The 14,223-nt window shown below is 42.3% G+C and overlaps 1 protein-coding gene across 2 annotated transcripts in view; it reads left to right on the top strand.

The window, feature by feature from the left end:
* Positions 1–9,789, top strand: part of LOC120985747 (threonine--tRNA ligase 2, cytoplasmic-like) — an 85,318-nt gene extending 75,529 nt beyond the window's left edge. For both annotated transcript variants that reach the window (XM_040413860.1, XM_040413861.1), the window contains exon 25: positions 9,545–9,789. In XM_040413860.1, the coding sequence (XP_040269794.1) occupies positions 9,545–9,693 (149 nt within the window). In that variant the 3' untranslated portion in view covers positions 9,694–9,789. The remainder of the gene's footprint in view (positions 1–9,544) is intronic.
* Positions 9,790–14,223: the final 4,434 nt, after the last annotated feature.

Consider the following 14,223-nt stretch of genomic DNA (forward strand, 5'->3'; position numbering starts at 1 on the left):
TTCTAACAGTCTATTCAGTAGGACTATCAGCTGTGTATCCACCTGACTTCTCCTCAACGCAACTGATGGTCCCAACCCCATTTATAAGGCAAAAAATCCCACTTATTAAACCTGACAGGGCACACCTGTGAAGTGAAAACCATTTCAGGGGACTACCTCTTGAAGCTCATCAAGAGAATGCCAAGAGTGTGCAAAGCAGTAATCAAAGCAAAAGGTGGCTACTTTGAAGAACCTAGAATATGACATATTTTCAGTTGTTTCACACTTGTTTGTTATGTATATAATTCCACATGTGTTAATTCATAGTTTTGATGCCTTCAGTGTGAATCTACAATTTTCATAGTCATGAAAATAAAGAAAACTCTTTGAATGAGAAGGTGTGTCCAAACTTTTGGTCTGTACTGTATGTAATGATAAACCTTATGTGCCGTGAACCATACTTCTCAGACATCTCAATCCATAAAACTAGGAAAGCCAATCTCCTTAGCAGCACAAGTTCTAATACACAAAAAATGCCTCAGATAGGTCCTGCTACTATTGCCAACCAAGGAATATACCTCAGTGAATTTGGTTTAAACATAGATAACATATCAGTCCAAGGGACCTATTACTTATCTCTGGATGAGGAGGTGATGCATTGACTGCATGGCCACTGCTGGTAGGGGGAGCCTGGTACCAAGCCTGACGTCCTGGGAGCAAGATTGCTACTGAGGCAGGGACATACACTCCTTTTTATAGCTTGTTTAATTGTTTAATGCTTTCCTTACTTGTTTAATGGCCCATATCTGGTCAGTGGAACGCACTCTAAATACACCTGTGTGCGTCACTGCTGGCTTTTCCTTTCTGTGAAGCCTCAGCTTCACTTCCGGTAGTTGGAACGCATCCTGCGTTCCACCTGACGCCGACTTCCTGCCAATGGAACGCAACATGCGTTCCACAGCGCTTCCGATGACATGGTGAGTCAGGGAGGTGGATGATTGTATGTTTAGACATCTTGGCCCTGTAACAATACTACCTAAAGTCCCAGGGGGCGATCTATAGATAACATTAAGTAGTTAGATGACAAGATTAGAGTTTGGAGTATAGAGGGGGCGATCCTGTATATTAAGGTGACATGATTAAAGTTATGATCATACTATTTGGCATTATAAGGTGGACCAATTAGATTAAACAAAAATAATTCATTATACAATTGTAGGCTGTATGATTCATATAAAGCCTCCACTAGAATGAAATTATATATTAATTATGATTATACAGGGTGGGCCATTTATATGGATACACCTTAATAAAATGGGAATGGTTGGTGATATTAACTTCCTGTTTGTGGCACATTAGTATATGTGAGGGGGGAAACTTTTCAAGATGGGTGGTGAGCATGGCGGCCATTTTGAAGTTGGCCATTTTGAATCCAACTTTTGTTTTTTCAATAGGAAGAGGGTCATGTGACACATCAAACTTATTGGGAATTTCACACGAAAAACAATGGTGTGCTTGGTTTTAACGTAACTTTATTCTTTCATGAGTTATTTACAAGTTTCTGACCACTTATAAAATGTGTTCAATGTGCTGCCCATTGTGTTGGATTGTCAATGCAACCCTCTTCTCCCACTCTTCACACACTGATAGCAACACCGCAGGAGAAATGCTAGCACAGGCTTCCAGTATCCGTAGTTTCAGGTGCTGCACATCTCGTATCTTCACAGCATAGACGATTGCCTTCAGATGACCCCAAAGATAAAAGTCTAAGGGGGTCAGAGCGGGAGACCTTGGGGGCCATTCAACTGGCCCACGACGACCAATCCACTTTCCAGGAAACTGTTCATCTAGGAATGCTCGGACCTGACACCCATAATGTGGTGGTGCACCATCTTGCTGGAAAAACTCAGGGAACGTGCCAGCTTCAGTGCATAAAGAGGGAAACACATCATCATGTAGCAATTTTGCATATCCAGTGTCCTTGAGGTTTCCATTGATGAAGAATGGCCCCACTATCTTTGTACCCCATATACCACACCATACCATCAATTTTTTTGTTCCAACAGTCTTGGAGGGATCTATCCAATGTGGGTTAGTGTCAGACCAATAGCGGTGGTTTTGTTTGTTAACTTCACCATTCACATAAAAGTTTGCCTCATCACTGAACAAAATCTTCTGCGTAAACTGAGGGTCCTGTTCCAATTTTTGTTTTGCCCATTCTGCAAATTCAGTGCGCCGATCTGGGTCATCCTCATTGAGATGCTGCAGTAGCTGGAGTTTGTAAGGGTGCCATTTGTGAGTAGCTAATATCCGCCGAAGGGATGTTCGACTAATGCCACTCTCCAGTGAGTGCTACTCTGTGGGCTCTTGCTGAATGAAGCTAGGACAGCCACTGATGTTTCTTCATTAGAGACAGATTTCATGCGTCCACATTTTGGCAAATCCAACACTGAACCAGTTTCACGAAACTTAGCAAGCAGTTTGCTAACTGTAGCATGGGAGATAGGTGGTCTCGTAGGGTGTCTTGCATTGAAATCTGCTGCAATGACCCGGTTACTGCGTTCACCAGACATCAACACAATTTCTATCCTCTCCTCACGTGTTAACCTCGGAGACATGTCAATGGCTGTAAACAAAGAGAAACTTGTAAATAACTCATAAAAGAATAAAGTTACGTTATAACCAAGCACACCATTGTTTTTCTTGTTAAAATACCCAATAAGTTTGATGTGTCACATGACCCTCTTCCTATTGAAAAAACATAAGTTGGATTCAAAATGGCCGACTTCAAAATGGCCTCCATGGTCACCACCCATCTTGAAAAGTTTCCCCCCTCACATATACTAATGTGCCACAAACAGGAAGTTAATATCACCAACCTTTCCCATTTTATTAAGGTGTATCCATATAAATGGCCCACCCTGTACATATAAAGACACTTCCCGTGTTGATTCAAATACTCCCCCAAAAAAAACCTTATTAGGAGTCAAAGCACAGAAAAAGGTTTATTATAAGAATAAACCCAGGTCCTCATCGTCACTACACCAGGGACAGGGTCTCATAGGAAACATGAAAATGTCAATCTCTCATTGAGGCCATTGGGGGACTGGGACCGTAAACGATAAATCCATTCTGTCTCCCTTTGGAGAATCCGTCGGTCCCAGTCACCCCTCCTCTCTGATTCATATATGACCTCTAACGCCGAGAACCTGAGGGATTCCGGGTTGCCGCCGTGCACTTCCACCATGTGGTTTGCGATCGGAGTATCTTTTCTTTTTTCTATATCATTAATATGCTCACATATCCGACGGCGCAGCTCTCTAAATGTTTTACCAACATAGTCCATCGGACATGTGCACTGACATAGATACACAACACCCCTGGTTCTGCAGTTTACGAAATCTCTTAACTCATACATGCCTGACATCTTAAATACTAACACACCTCTGACATCAGGAGGCCTTATCTCAGAGCTGAGGGACGAACTTTGATACATGAATATATACTTTGAGGAACATCTAGACAATTCTCACACTGTGGAATTCATGTTCAGGTAAGAAATACACTGAAGCATCTACTTCTGCAGGTGTTGTGTATCTTCTAACCGTCTAATGTATAATTGATTTGTACAATAACATTAGTTCCTTTGAATGGCGTAGTACTCTTCCCATGGTCTTACTTCGGCCTATATTAAGAATCGATACAAAATAGTGAATATAAACCAACATTGCTCTTAAAGGCAATGAATATCCATTATAACTAGAATAAGTAAATATAACTGTTTATACTTCTGAAAAGGCATAACAGTCTGAAGAGGCTGCAGGCCACTGTAACACATTTAGGCCACACAAGCTGCTCATAGTAGCATGAGCATCATGTGGCCTGGCATTGGCCTGCTGAAAAAGGAGAAATGACTTTTTGGAGAAATGGCTGTACCACTGGCTCCATGACTTAATTAATGTAATGCCAAGCTGTTAGTGTACATGAGATAAAGACTAGAGGGGTCCAGCTACCGTACATTATGTACCGGTGTGACATTCCCTTGTGAAGGTCTCTTCATGGTGTTGCCCAAGTTGCCTCCAGACCAATCTCCGGCTATCATGGTATCCGGGACAAAAGTGTGACTCGTTGTTGAAGAGGATGGACCAACACCTCTTGCTGTCATTACAGTTCATCTTAGTTCCCCCTTCCACTGGGACACGCAATGTTGAACAGTGCTGACATCTCGACCTTGGCGCTTAGTGATCTGCCAGAGTGATAAGCCAAAGTCTCTCAGTTGAAGGAATCTGTCCCTCTCAGTTTTCGACAAGTGGTGATAACTGGCATGTTTACGAACAGAAGCCATCACGTAGTCATCCCAAATGACTTTGAGGTTTCATGTGGCTAAAAGATTTTGCTTTCAATCTGGCTTTTATGCCCCTCTGACATGCCACAGATTGGAACTAGGTGCTTAAAAAGTATATTGTTCACAGATCTTGGTGACACCTGCTACTTCCTCGATTTGCATAACCTTACAGCTTGTTCTTCTTGGTGTTGCAATTTCAATGCTGAGGATTGTAATTTCCAGTGGAACAACTCTAGATATTATGACAAATAAGGGAAAACCATACTTTAGAGTATTTTAACCCGTAGGATACCAGCGCCGTACGTGGAAAATGGGACAGAAATCCCAGCGCCGTACAGCTACGGCGCTCCTGCACCAGCTGCAGGGGTCCGGCAGTGACTGATAGCCGGACCCCTGCTGTATGCGCTGGCATCGGTGAAAACACAGATGTCAGCGCATTAACCCTTGCACTGCCACTGTCAGCGCTGACTGCGGCATGTGCAGTATCCTGCCGGGTGCGGGGTGTCCATCAGGTCCCCACGCTGCTGTGACAGGGACCCGATAGCTGGGAAGGCAACCCGATGCCTTCCTTAGGCATCGTGGCTGCCTTCCATGAGAGCCTGTGAGATCCAGCCCCCTGGATCTCACAGGCAAGAAGCTGTAAGTGCATTACAGTGTGTAATACACGTACAGCCAATGCATTACAATACAGAAGTATTGTAATGCATTGTAAAGGGGATCAGACCCCCAAAAGTTAAATGTCCAAGAATAGTACAAAAAATAAAGTGAAAAAGGAAGTTAAAAAAATAAAGTTTTTGCAAAAAAGCCTCTTTTTCCCCAAATAAAATGTGTAAAAATAGGGAAAAAAAGAAAAGTAGAAATATTAGGTATTGCCGCGTCCGTTTCGACAGTCGCCACGGAGTGAACAACAGTATCGTGCATGAGTACTAAATTAAATGGCTTCTGTCACCCCATTAAACCGTTTTTTTTTCTTTCTTTACTAATAATCCCTACACTGCGATCTCATCATACATAAGCTAATTAATGATTTTCGTTCAGTAGAATTTGTTAAAAATCGATTTTTATAATATGTAAATTACCTTGCTACCAGCAAGTAGGGCGGCTACTTGCTGGTAGCAGCCGCATCCTCCGATGGTAATGACGCCCCCTCTGTTTGTTGATTGACAGGGCCAGGGAACCGAATCCTTCTCTGCTGGCCCTGCCTGTTTTGATTCAATATCTGGCGCCTGCGCCGCAGCCGTACCTCTCTTCAATCTGCGCAGGCGCACTGAGAGGCGGCCACTCACTCGGCCGCTCCATCCTCAATGCGCCTGCGCCGATGACGTCACATCTACACCCGGCGCAGGCGCATTGAGGAGCGAGCGGCCAAGTGAGTGGCCGCCTCTCAGTGCGCCTGCGCAGATTGAAGAGAGGTACGGCCGCGGCGCAGGCGCCAGATATTGAATCAAAACAGGCAGGGCCAGCAGAGAAGGATTCGGTTCCCTGGCCCTGTCAATCAACAAGCAGAGGGGGCGTCATTACCATCGGAGGATGCGGCTGCTATCAGCAAGTAGCCGCCCTACTTGCTGGTAGCAAGGTAATTTACATATTATAAAAATCGATTTTTAACAAATTCTACTGAACGAAAATCATTAATTAGCTTATGTATGATGAGATCGCAGTGTAGGGATTATTAGTAAAGAAAAAAAAAATAAACGGTTTAATGGGGTGACAGAAGCCCTTTAACACTGCTGAACCTTTGATATTTATCGCTGCAAAACTTTGTTGCATTTATGGTGTTGAATCTAAACCCTCTGGATTGCAACATTTGAGTATAAGTTCTATTCCTAGGAAACTTGCAACATTGTAGCAAAAAGTCTCATTTCCAGGAAAACGGCAATCAGTGCAATCCAGCCTTTATATCAATATTGCCGAGCCCCTTCAGACTAAAGGACAATATATGATCTACTATTGTGACTGTATATTATATTAATTTGAGCACAGTGACACGTTATACACTCTGCACTATTGGATTTGTTGCACACCTATTTTTAGTATCTGAACAGATGGATGGACTTGGACTGTTTTATTATCGGCACTTTTTTATTAGCACTGTTTCAATAGCACCTTGGATTTGATTTTCTTTACTCACAGGGACTCACCTTTAATCAGTCACTGCCGCAATTATCGTAGTGCAGTGGGTTTGCCAGTCCACCTCTCCAATCTGGGGACTGGACGGACTTGACCCACCTGTAATATCTATTTGGCCGGGACATCAGGCCCTTAGAAGCTAGTCTATCTAATCCGCCACCATTAGGATTGGAACTGATTGTATATTTTCAGCAGCTATATTAGTGAATTAATATTTTATTGTACTGTATTTTATTGTGTATTTACAGGCCTGCATTTTTATTTAGGATGTTTTATCTTAAAGGGCTTCTGTCAGCCCACTAAACCGTTTTTTTTGTTTTGTTTAATAATAATCCCTACACTGCGATCTCTGCATACATAAGTAAAATAATAATTTTCGTTCAGTAGAATTTGATAAAACGCTATTTTTATAATATGTAAATTACCTTGCTACCAGCAAGTAGGGCGGCTACTTGCTGGTAGCAGCCGCATCCTCCGATCCTAATGACGCCCCCTCCGCATTGTGATTGACAGGGCGAGGGAACGGAATCATTCTCTGCTGGCCCTGCCTGTTTTCATTCAATATCTGGCGCCTGGGCCGCGGCCGTACCTGTCTTCAATCTGCGCAGGCGCACTGAGAGGCGGCCGCTCGCTCCTCAAGTCGCCTGCGCCGGGTGTAGATGTCACGTCATCGGCGCAGGCGCATTGAGGATGGAGCGGCCGAGTGAGTGGCCGCCTCTCAGTGCGCCTGCGCAGATTGAAGATGGGTACGGCCGCGGCGCAGGCGCCAGATATTGAATGAAAACAGGCAGGGCCAGCAGAGAATGACTCCGTTCCCTGGCCCTGTCAATCACAATGCGGAGGGGGCGTCATTAGGATCGGAGGATGCGGCTGCTACCAGCAAGTAGCCGCCCTACTTGCTGGTAGCAAGGTAATTTACATATTATAAAAATAGCGTTTTATCAAATTCTACTGAACGAAAATTATTATTTTACTTATGTATGCAGAGATCGCAGTGTAGGGGTTATTATTAAACAAAAAAAATATAAAACTGTTTAGTGGGCTGACAGAAACCCTTTAATGCATATTAGCATGGATACTCATATAGAATTCTGATTCGGATTTGCATACTATTTTACCTACCGTGTACTAATATCTTATTATTTACAATTAAAAATAGTGTTATTATACTAGATCTGTGGTCCAGTTATAAGAGTGCCCATTCACTTCTGATTCAATTAAAATATCACATGATCAGGTGAACGCGGTAAATAAAAGCCATTTTCTGGTCACCTTGCCTCACAAGGTGTAATACCAAGTGATCAGAAGGTCTTATGTACCCCAAAATGGTACCAATCAAACAGTCATCTCATCCTGCAAAACAATCAGCCCCTACCTAAGACAATTGCCCAAAAAATAAATAAAAAATAGGGCTCTCAGAAAATGGCAACACAAAAGCAAAATTTTCTTCTGTTCAAAAATGATTTCACTGTGTAAAACTTGATAAAAATATATCTAAAAATTATAGACATATTAGCTATTACCGCGTCTGTAATACCCTGCTTCACCTTGCCTCACAAAAAGTTTAATACCAAGCGTTCAAAAAGTCTTATGTACCCCAAAATGGTACCAATCACCTCATCCCGCAAAAGATTAGCCCCTAAATCACAATCATTTAAAAAAAATAAAAACCAATGGCACCCATAAACCTATCCATCAAAATCTGCGCTACAAAAGCCAATATGGCGCTCCTTCCTTTCTGAGTCCTGCCATGTGCCCCCACAGCAGTTCACCACCACATATTGGGTGTTGCCGTATTCAGGAGAAATGGTTAACAAATTATGGGGTGCTTTTTATCCTGTTAACCCTTGTGAAGATGAAGAGTTTTGAGGCTAAAGCAACATTTTATTGGAAGAAACAAAACTTTTCATTTTTACAGCCAAGTGTTTCCAAATTCCGTAAAACGCTTAGGGGGTCAAAGTGCTCAGTACCCTCCTTAATATATTCTTTAAGGGGTGTAGTTTCCAAAATGGGGTCACTTTTTGAGGGTTTCCACTGTAGGGGTACATCAGAGTCTTTTCAAATACAAAATGGTGCTTCAAAACCATTGTAGCGAAATCTGCCTCCAAAATCCATATCGCGCTCCTTTCCTTCTGACCACTGCCACGTGCCCATAGAGCAGTTTACCGCCACATTTTTGGTATTTCTGTAAACTGCAGAATCAGAGTAATATACAGTACAGACCAAAAGTTTGGACACACCTTCTCATTCAAAGAGTTTTCTTTATTTTCATGACTATGAAGGCATCAAAACTATGAATTAACACATGTGGAATTATATACATAACAAACAAGTGTGAAACAACTGAAAATATGTCATATTCTAGGTTCTTCAAAGTAGCCAACTTTTGCTTTGATTACTGCTTTGCACACTCTTGGCATTCTCTAAATTTTTAAATTTCACCTCCATTTTCCTTTAATTCTTGTAGAACACCTCAAGGGTTAACAAAGTTTGTAACATCAGTTTTGAATAATTTGAGAGATGTCGTTTCTAAAATGGGGTAATTTATAGGTGGTTTACATTACGTAAGCCCCTCAAAATCACTTTATAACTGAATTGGTGTTTAAAAAAATGGTTTCGAAAATTTTGTTGAAAATTTGAAAAATAGCTTTTTCTAAGCCTTCTAACGTCCTAAAAAAAATAAAATGACATTAACAAAATTATCCCAACATAAATCGGACATATGGGGAATGTTGATTGATAACCATTTTATGAGGTCTTACTATCTGTCTTAAAAGTAGAAAAATTCTAATTAAGAAAATTGTGAATTTTTCTAAATTTTTGGTAAATTTTGGATTATTTTATAAATAAAGGTGAAATATATCAACTCAAATTTACCACTGTCATGACGTACAATGTGTCACGAGAAAACAGTCTCAGAATGGCTTGTATAAGTAAAAGCTTTCCAAAGTTATTACCACATAAAGTGACAGATTTAAGGTGAAAAGTGGACCGGTACTGAAAGGGTTAATGTAGTGTAGTCACATTGTTTCTGCTTGTTTGTGTGTTGCATGGACATCTTGTTAACAAGGAAACTTTATGTTCTTCTAGTGGTTGGTGAGAAAGAGAAGGCAAACAATGCAGTCAATGTGCGGACACGAGACAACAAGGTCCATGGGGAAGTGTCTATAGCCTCAGCTGTAGAAAAACTTCTCACATTAAAAAAGGTGCACAGCAAAAACGCTGAAGAAGACTTCTGAAGAAAAATAATCTGCCAACTCTGAAAATGGACAGATGTTTTTGTCACTGTGAAAGAAAACACACTGCTAATAAACTGATATTTGTTAATTTATTAATCATGGATGTTTTATTACCGTACCCAATTTACGGCTATGGAGGCTTAAAGGGATGTCGCCATGACAAACATTAATGAATGCATCATCACTGGAAATTTGATCGCCCTGATCGCCTGGGGCACCAGAACACTCATGACCTGTAACCATTCGGGCAACATCCTTGTGGATTCGGCAAGCGTATCCAGACCCATTCAACTTGAATGGGTCTGTGATGCGTCCGCACCGCAAAAAAATTTAACATGGTCTATTATTTTTTATTTTTTTTGTGAGGCGGAGGCACAGAGAGAAACCACACGGAAGCACTCCGTTGTGCTTCAGTGGGGTTCCGTGCCTCCGTTTCGCACCGACCTTCCGGTTTGCAGACCCATTCAAGTGAATGGGTCTGCATCCGTCATATAGTGCGCACACGGCCGGTGCCCACATATTGCGGACGCGCTGTTTGCGGGCTGCAATACGGGCACCGTGTCACGGACGTTCCAGCGACAGGTGGCAGGAGATCGTTGAGACTGGCAATACGTGGTTTGATCTGACAGGTTTTCCCTGTGAATCAATAGGCGTCTGTGTTGTTTCTGGTAATGGCCACACCCCTTGCCTCAGGTGTTGCTAATGGGGTCATTTAACCTTCCTTATTTATAGTTCCTTTTCACACTATACTGTGCGGTTTATACCTTCAGTTTCAGTTGTGGATAGCTGGTGTGTGGATCTCGGCTGAGTTCCTGGTGCTTCCATAGCCCCTTTGAAGTTAAGTCTTTCCATTCCCTTTTTGTATTTTGTTTGGGTTCTGTGTGTTGCATTTCCCTATTGTTTGTATTAGGCCTTAAGGAGACTCCTGTTCTTCTTTCCATTTGGAGGAACAGGTAGTCTCGACCCTGCCGTTAGTACCAGGGTCATATAGGGCTAGATAGGATTCTAGGTATTCCTGTGTATGAACACACCTACCTCTGGGGTCTGTTCATATTGGTAGTCAGTCAGGATTTTGGTTAGGGTTTTACTAGGAGGTGTCCATCTTCCTTCCCTAGTTCCCCCCTTCCCTCTTATGCTCGGTGTAGTGTTTCCCTCCCACACCGAAGCGTGACACGGGGCAACGGCCGTGTGCATGACCCCTAAAGGCAATCACACACTGTGTGGTTTCTTTGTGCCTTTTTTTTTTTTTTTTATAAAACGCAACAGCCGGGATTTAATTTTAAAGTCTACAGGAAAATACTGTAATATATAAAATTAACAATAAAATATAAATTTGTTTATGACATAGTGTTTAAGTTTTGGGGGTCATGATATCAAAATACAGCATGCATTGGCTGTGGAATTTTATCTGCTGTTTTTTTCATAGACTGGTCTATAGTACTTCAAAAATGCTAGGGAAAAACCCAGGTAGGAAATCTAACTAAATAGAAAATGCCACCAGGATAAAAAAAAAAAAAAAAGTGTTATGTGAGAGAGACCTTGGATCCAACAAGTGTGTTTTTTTTTTTTTTTTTTTTTACTGTTCCTTTGTTTACAGGCTGCCACAGGAGCCTAGCAGTAACTGAGAACTGTTTAACCCCTTAGATTCTACAGACAATAGAGACCATGGCATATAAGAGGAATAAAATGTTTAAAAATATTGTATGTAACCTAGAATAAAACCAATGAAAACATCAACTACACCACAAAAAAAAAAAACTTGCACAGCTCTGTTGATGGGTTATCCTGCCTCTGCAGCCATGATGTTATCTACTTAGCTGTAGCGATGATTTGCCCGTATAACTTGTGCAGTCAGTCACTAGACTCAACAATAAATTTCATGAGACTGCTGAGGCCAGTGATTGGCTGCAGTGGTCATATGGCGTATATGGGCACCTCATAACGGCAGCCAAACAAAGAAAGCCTGGCTGGGGAGGATTGGAGTTTGCAGTGTTGGAAGCTGCAGGGGGTGAAATAAGTAGGAGTATACACTTCTTGTTATTTTATGACCATTATTAGCTTGGGGGAAATTATAATAAGTAGGGCATCTTCTTTAAATGTATACACTTCTTTTAGGTAAAGGGGGTAATGTAAAAACACTAACTTATACATAGTCCAATATGGTATCCATGGAAAGCAATATTACTGCAATGTAATAATAATGTTAATCGGGAATGCCAAGACAAAAAAAATAAACATTTGTATAGTTCTTCAGCACAACATTACCAGGTCCTTAAGAAATGAAAGGAGTTTTCTGATACTTGGATATTGGTGGCCTTTCTTCAGCATAGATCTTCAATGTCAGATCGGAGTATCCTCAGGATAGGTCATCAATGTCATATCGGTGAGGATCCGGCACCCCCACGATCAGCTGTTTCAGGCAGCTGCTGGCACCAAAAACTAAACCGTGTGTGGAGCTGGAAGTACGAAGTTCTGTTCACTGTGTAGGAGCCATGCTGGGTAGTGCAGCTCAGCTCTCCTTACAGTGCAGTATGCACCGCTGGGACCTTGACCGATTATGAGAACGGGTACCTCTCGGAGCTCCCCCCAAGGTGAACAAAATGGCCAGTCAAGCACGCACACTGCCGTACCATTCATCTCTAAGGGTACTTTCACACTAGCGTTATTCTTTTCCAGTATTGAAATCTGGTAAAGGGTCTCAATACCGGAAAAAAACGCATCAGTTGTGTCCCAATGCATTCTGAATGGAAAGCAATCCGTTCAGTATGCATCAGGATGTCTTCCCTTGTACGGTATTTGACCGGTCAAAATACCGCAGCATGCTGCAATATTTTTTTTCTGGACAAAATCCCAGAACACTACCGCACTTGCCGGATCCGGCATTAATTTCCATTAAAATGTATTAATGCCGGATCTGGTACCAAGTGTTCTGGAAACTGCTACATCGCCGAATCCGGTTTTCCAGTCTCCGCATGCCCAGTTCTTTCTAGCTTTGAAAATATTAAATACCAGATCCGTTATTCTGGATGATACCGGAAAGACGGATCTGGTGTTTCAATGCATACGGATTTCCTGATCCGGCAGGCAGTTCCGGATTCTTCTAACGCTAGTGTGAAAGTACCCTTAGGGAGTTCCGGAGACAGCAGAGTACAACATTTGGCTATTTCTGGAACTCCCATCACAAAGCCATCAGGCTCTGTAATCTTATGTGCCCTGCCATACAGTGGGTCCAAATCTGTATAGAATTGCACTTAGAATATACGGACCCTAAAGCCTCATACACTCAGTGCACTACACGTCATGTTTTCTAACTTTAATAGAGGTCTTATTTTATTGTGTGGGGGTCTTTACATTTATAGAAAGAATACTGTGCCACGATCTATTAGGCACCATGTATACTGAGCTAGTCACCTCCATAAGCAATACTTAAATGCAATGCTAGCTCAGTACATATGGCATGCGCCAGGCTATATATTACCTCCACATGGAGCTGTAGAGGCTCTGTGTGGATGGCCTTCAAATAATGCTTGGTTTTGCCAAGAGACCACAGCTAAACCTCAGAAGTCACCAATAGGACTGGGATGATGGACCTTACTACTCCTGGCTGCATCCAGACTATAGGTGCCTGCAGCTCCAGGCAATCAAGGAGGCAGGGGCCACAGCAGGGTTCATCACATGGGAGCGGGAGCAGCCACTGACCAAGGTCTGGACTTTAATACATAGAATAGAAAAGAAGCCAAATATGAGCATGACCATATGATACCAAAACCTAGGGTGCTGCTGGGGTGCTCGTCTGGTGTGCTTATTTTGCTGCAGCTTGCCCAATCTCAGGTCCTCCATCAGGCCTGATAAGACGTATAGATGGGCAGTGTGTGTAGTCTTCTTCTCCAGTGGCGCTCTTCTGCTTCCCTATTCTTGGTTTGTGGCTGTAGGCATTGTAGCTGAGTAAGGGAGCTTCTTTTCTTGCAGGCAATTTCTATTACGTTTTTCCAGGAACAACTTCAGTATGTTTGCCTGTAAGCAGCAGGGATCGTTATCCGTACAGTTTTTCCATATAAATTGCATGTTGAATTACCATTTTTGTAATGATGGCTAGAAAAGTAAGGCAAGGAGGCAACTGCGGCTGTCAACCTTCTTGAAATGTGTGAATCTGATGAGAAGCTTGTTCCTATGGGTGAAAACAATCGATTTCTAATTAGTTGCCCTATGAGTAGATAAATGTAATACACTGTATCAGTATAGAGAAGACCTTCACTAATCCACCTCTGGCACTTTAGGGAACATACTGACCTCTGGTGACCAATCCCTAGTACTGCAGCCAATAACAGAAAATCCTAACCGTAAGGCCTCTTTCACACTGGCGTTGCGGGAAAAGATGCGGGTGCTTTGCGGGAAAATGCACAATTTTTACGCAAGAGTGTAAAGTGTTTTAATGCGTTTTGCACGCACGTGAGAAAAATCGGCATGTTTGGTACCCAGACCCGAGCCCGGACTTCACAGAAGTTCGGGGTTGTGTAGATTTTATTATTT

The sequence above is a fragment of the Bufo bufo genome, chromosome 1 (genome assembly GCF_905171765.1).
Source record: "Bufo bufo chromosome 1, aBufBuf1.1, whole genome shotgun sequence".
Taxonomy (NCBI): Eukaryota; Metazoa; Chordata; class Amphibia; order Anura; family Bufonidae; genus Bufo; species Bufo bufo.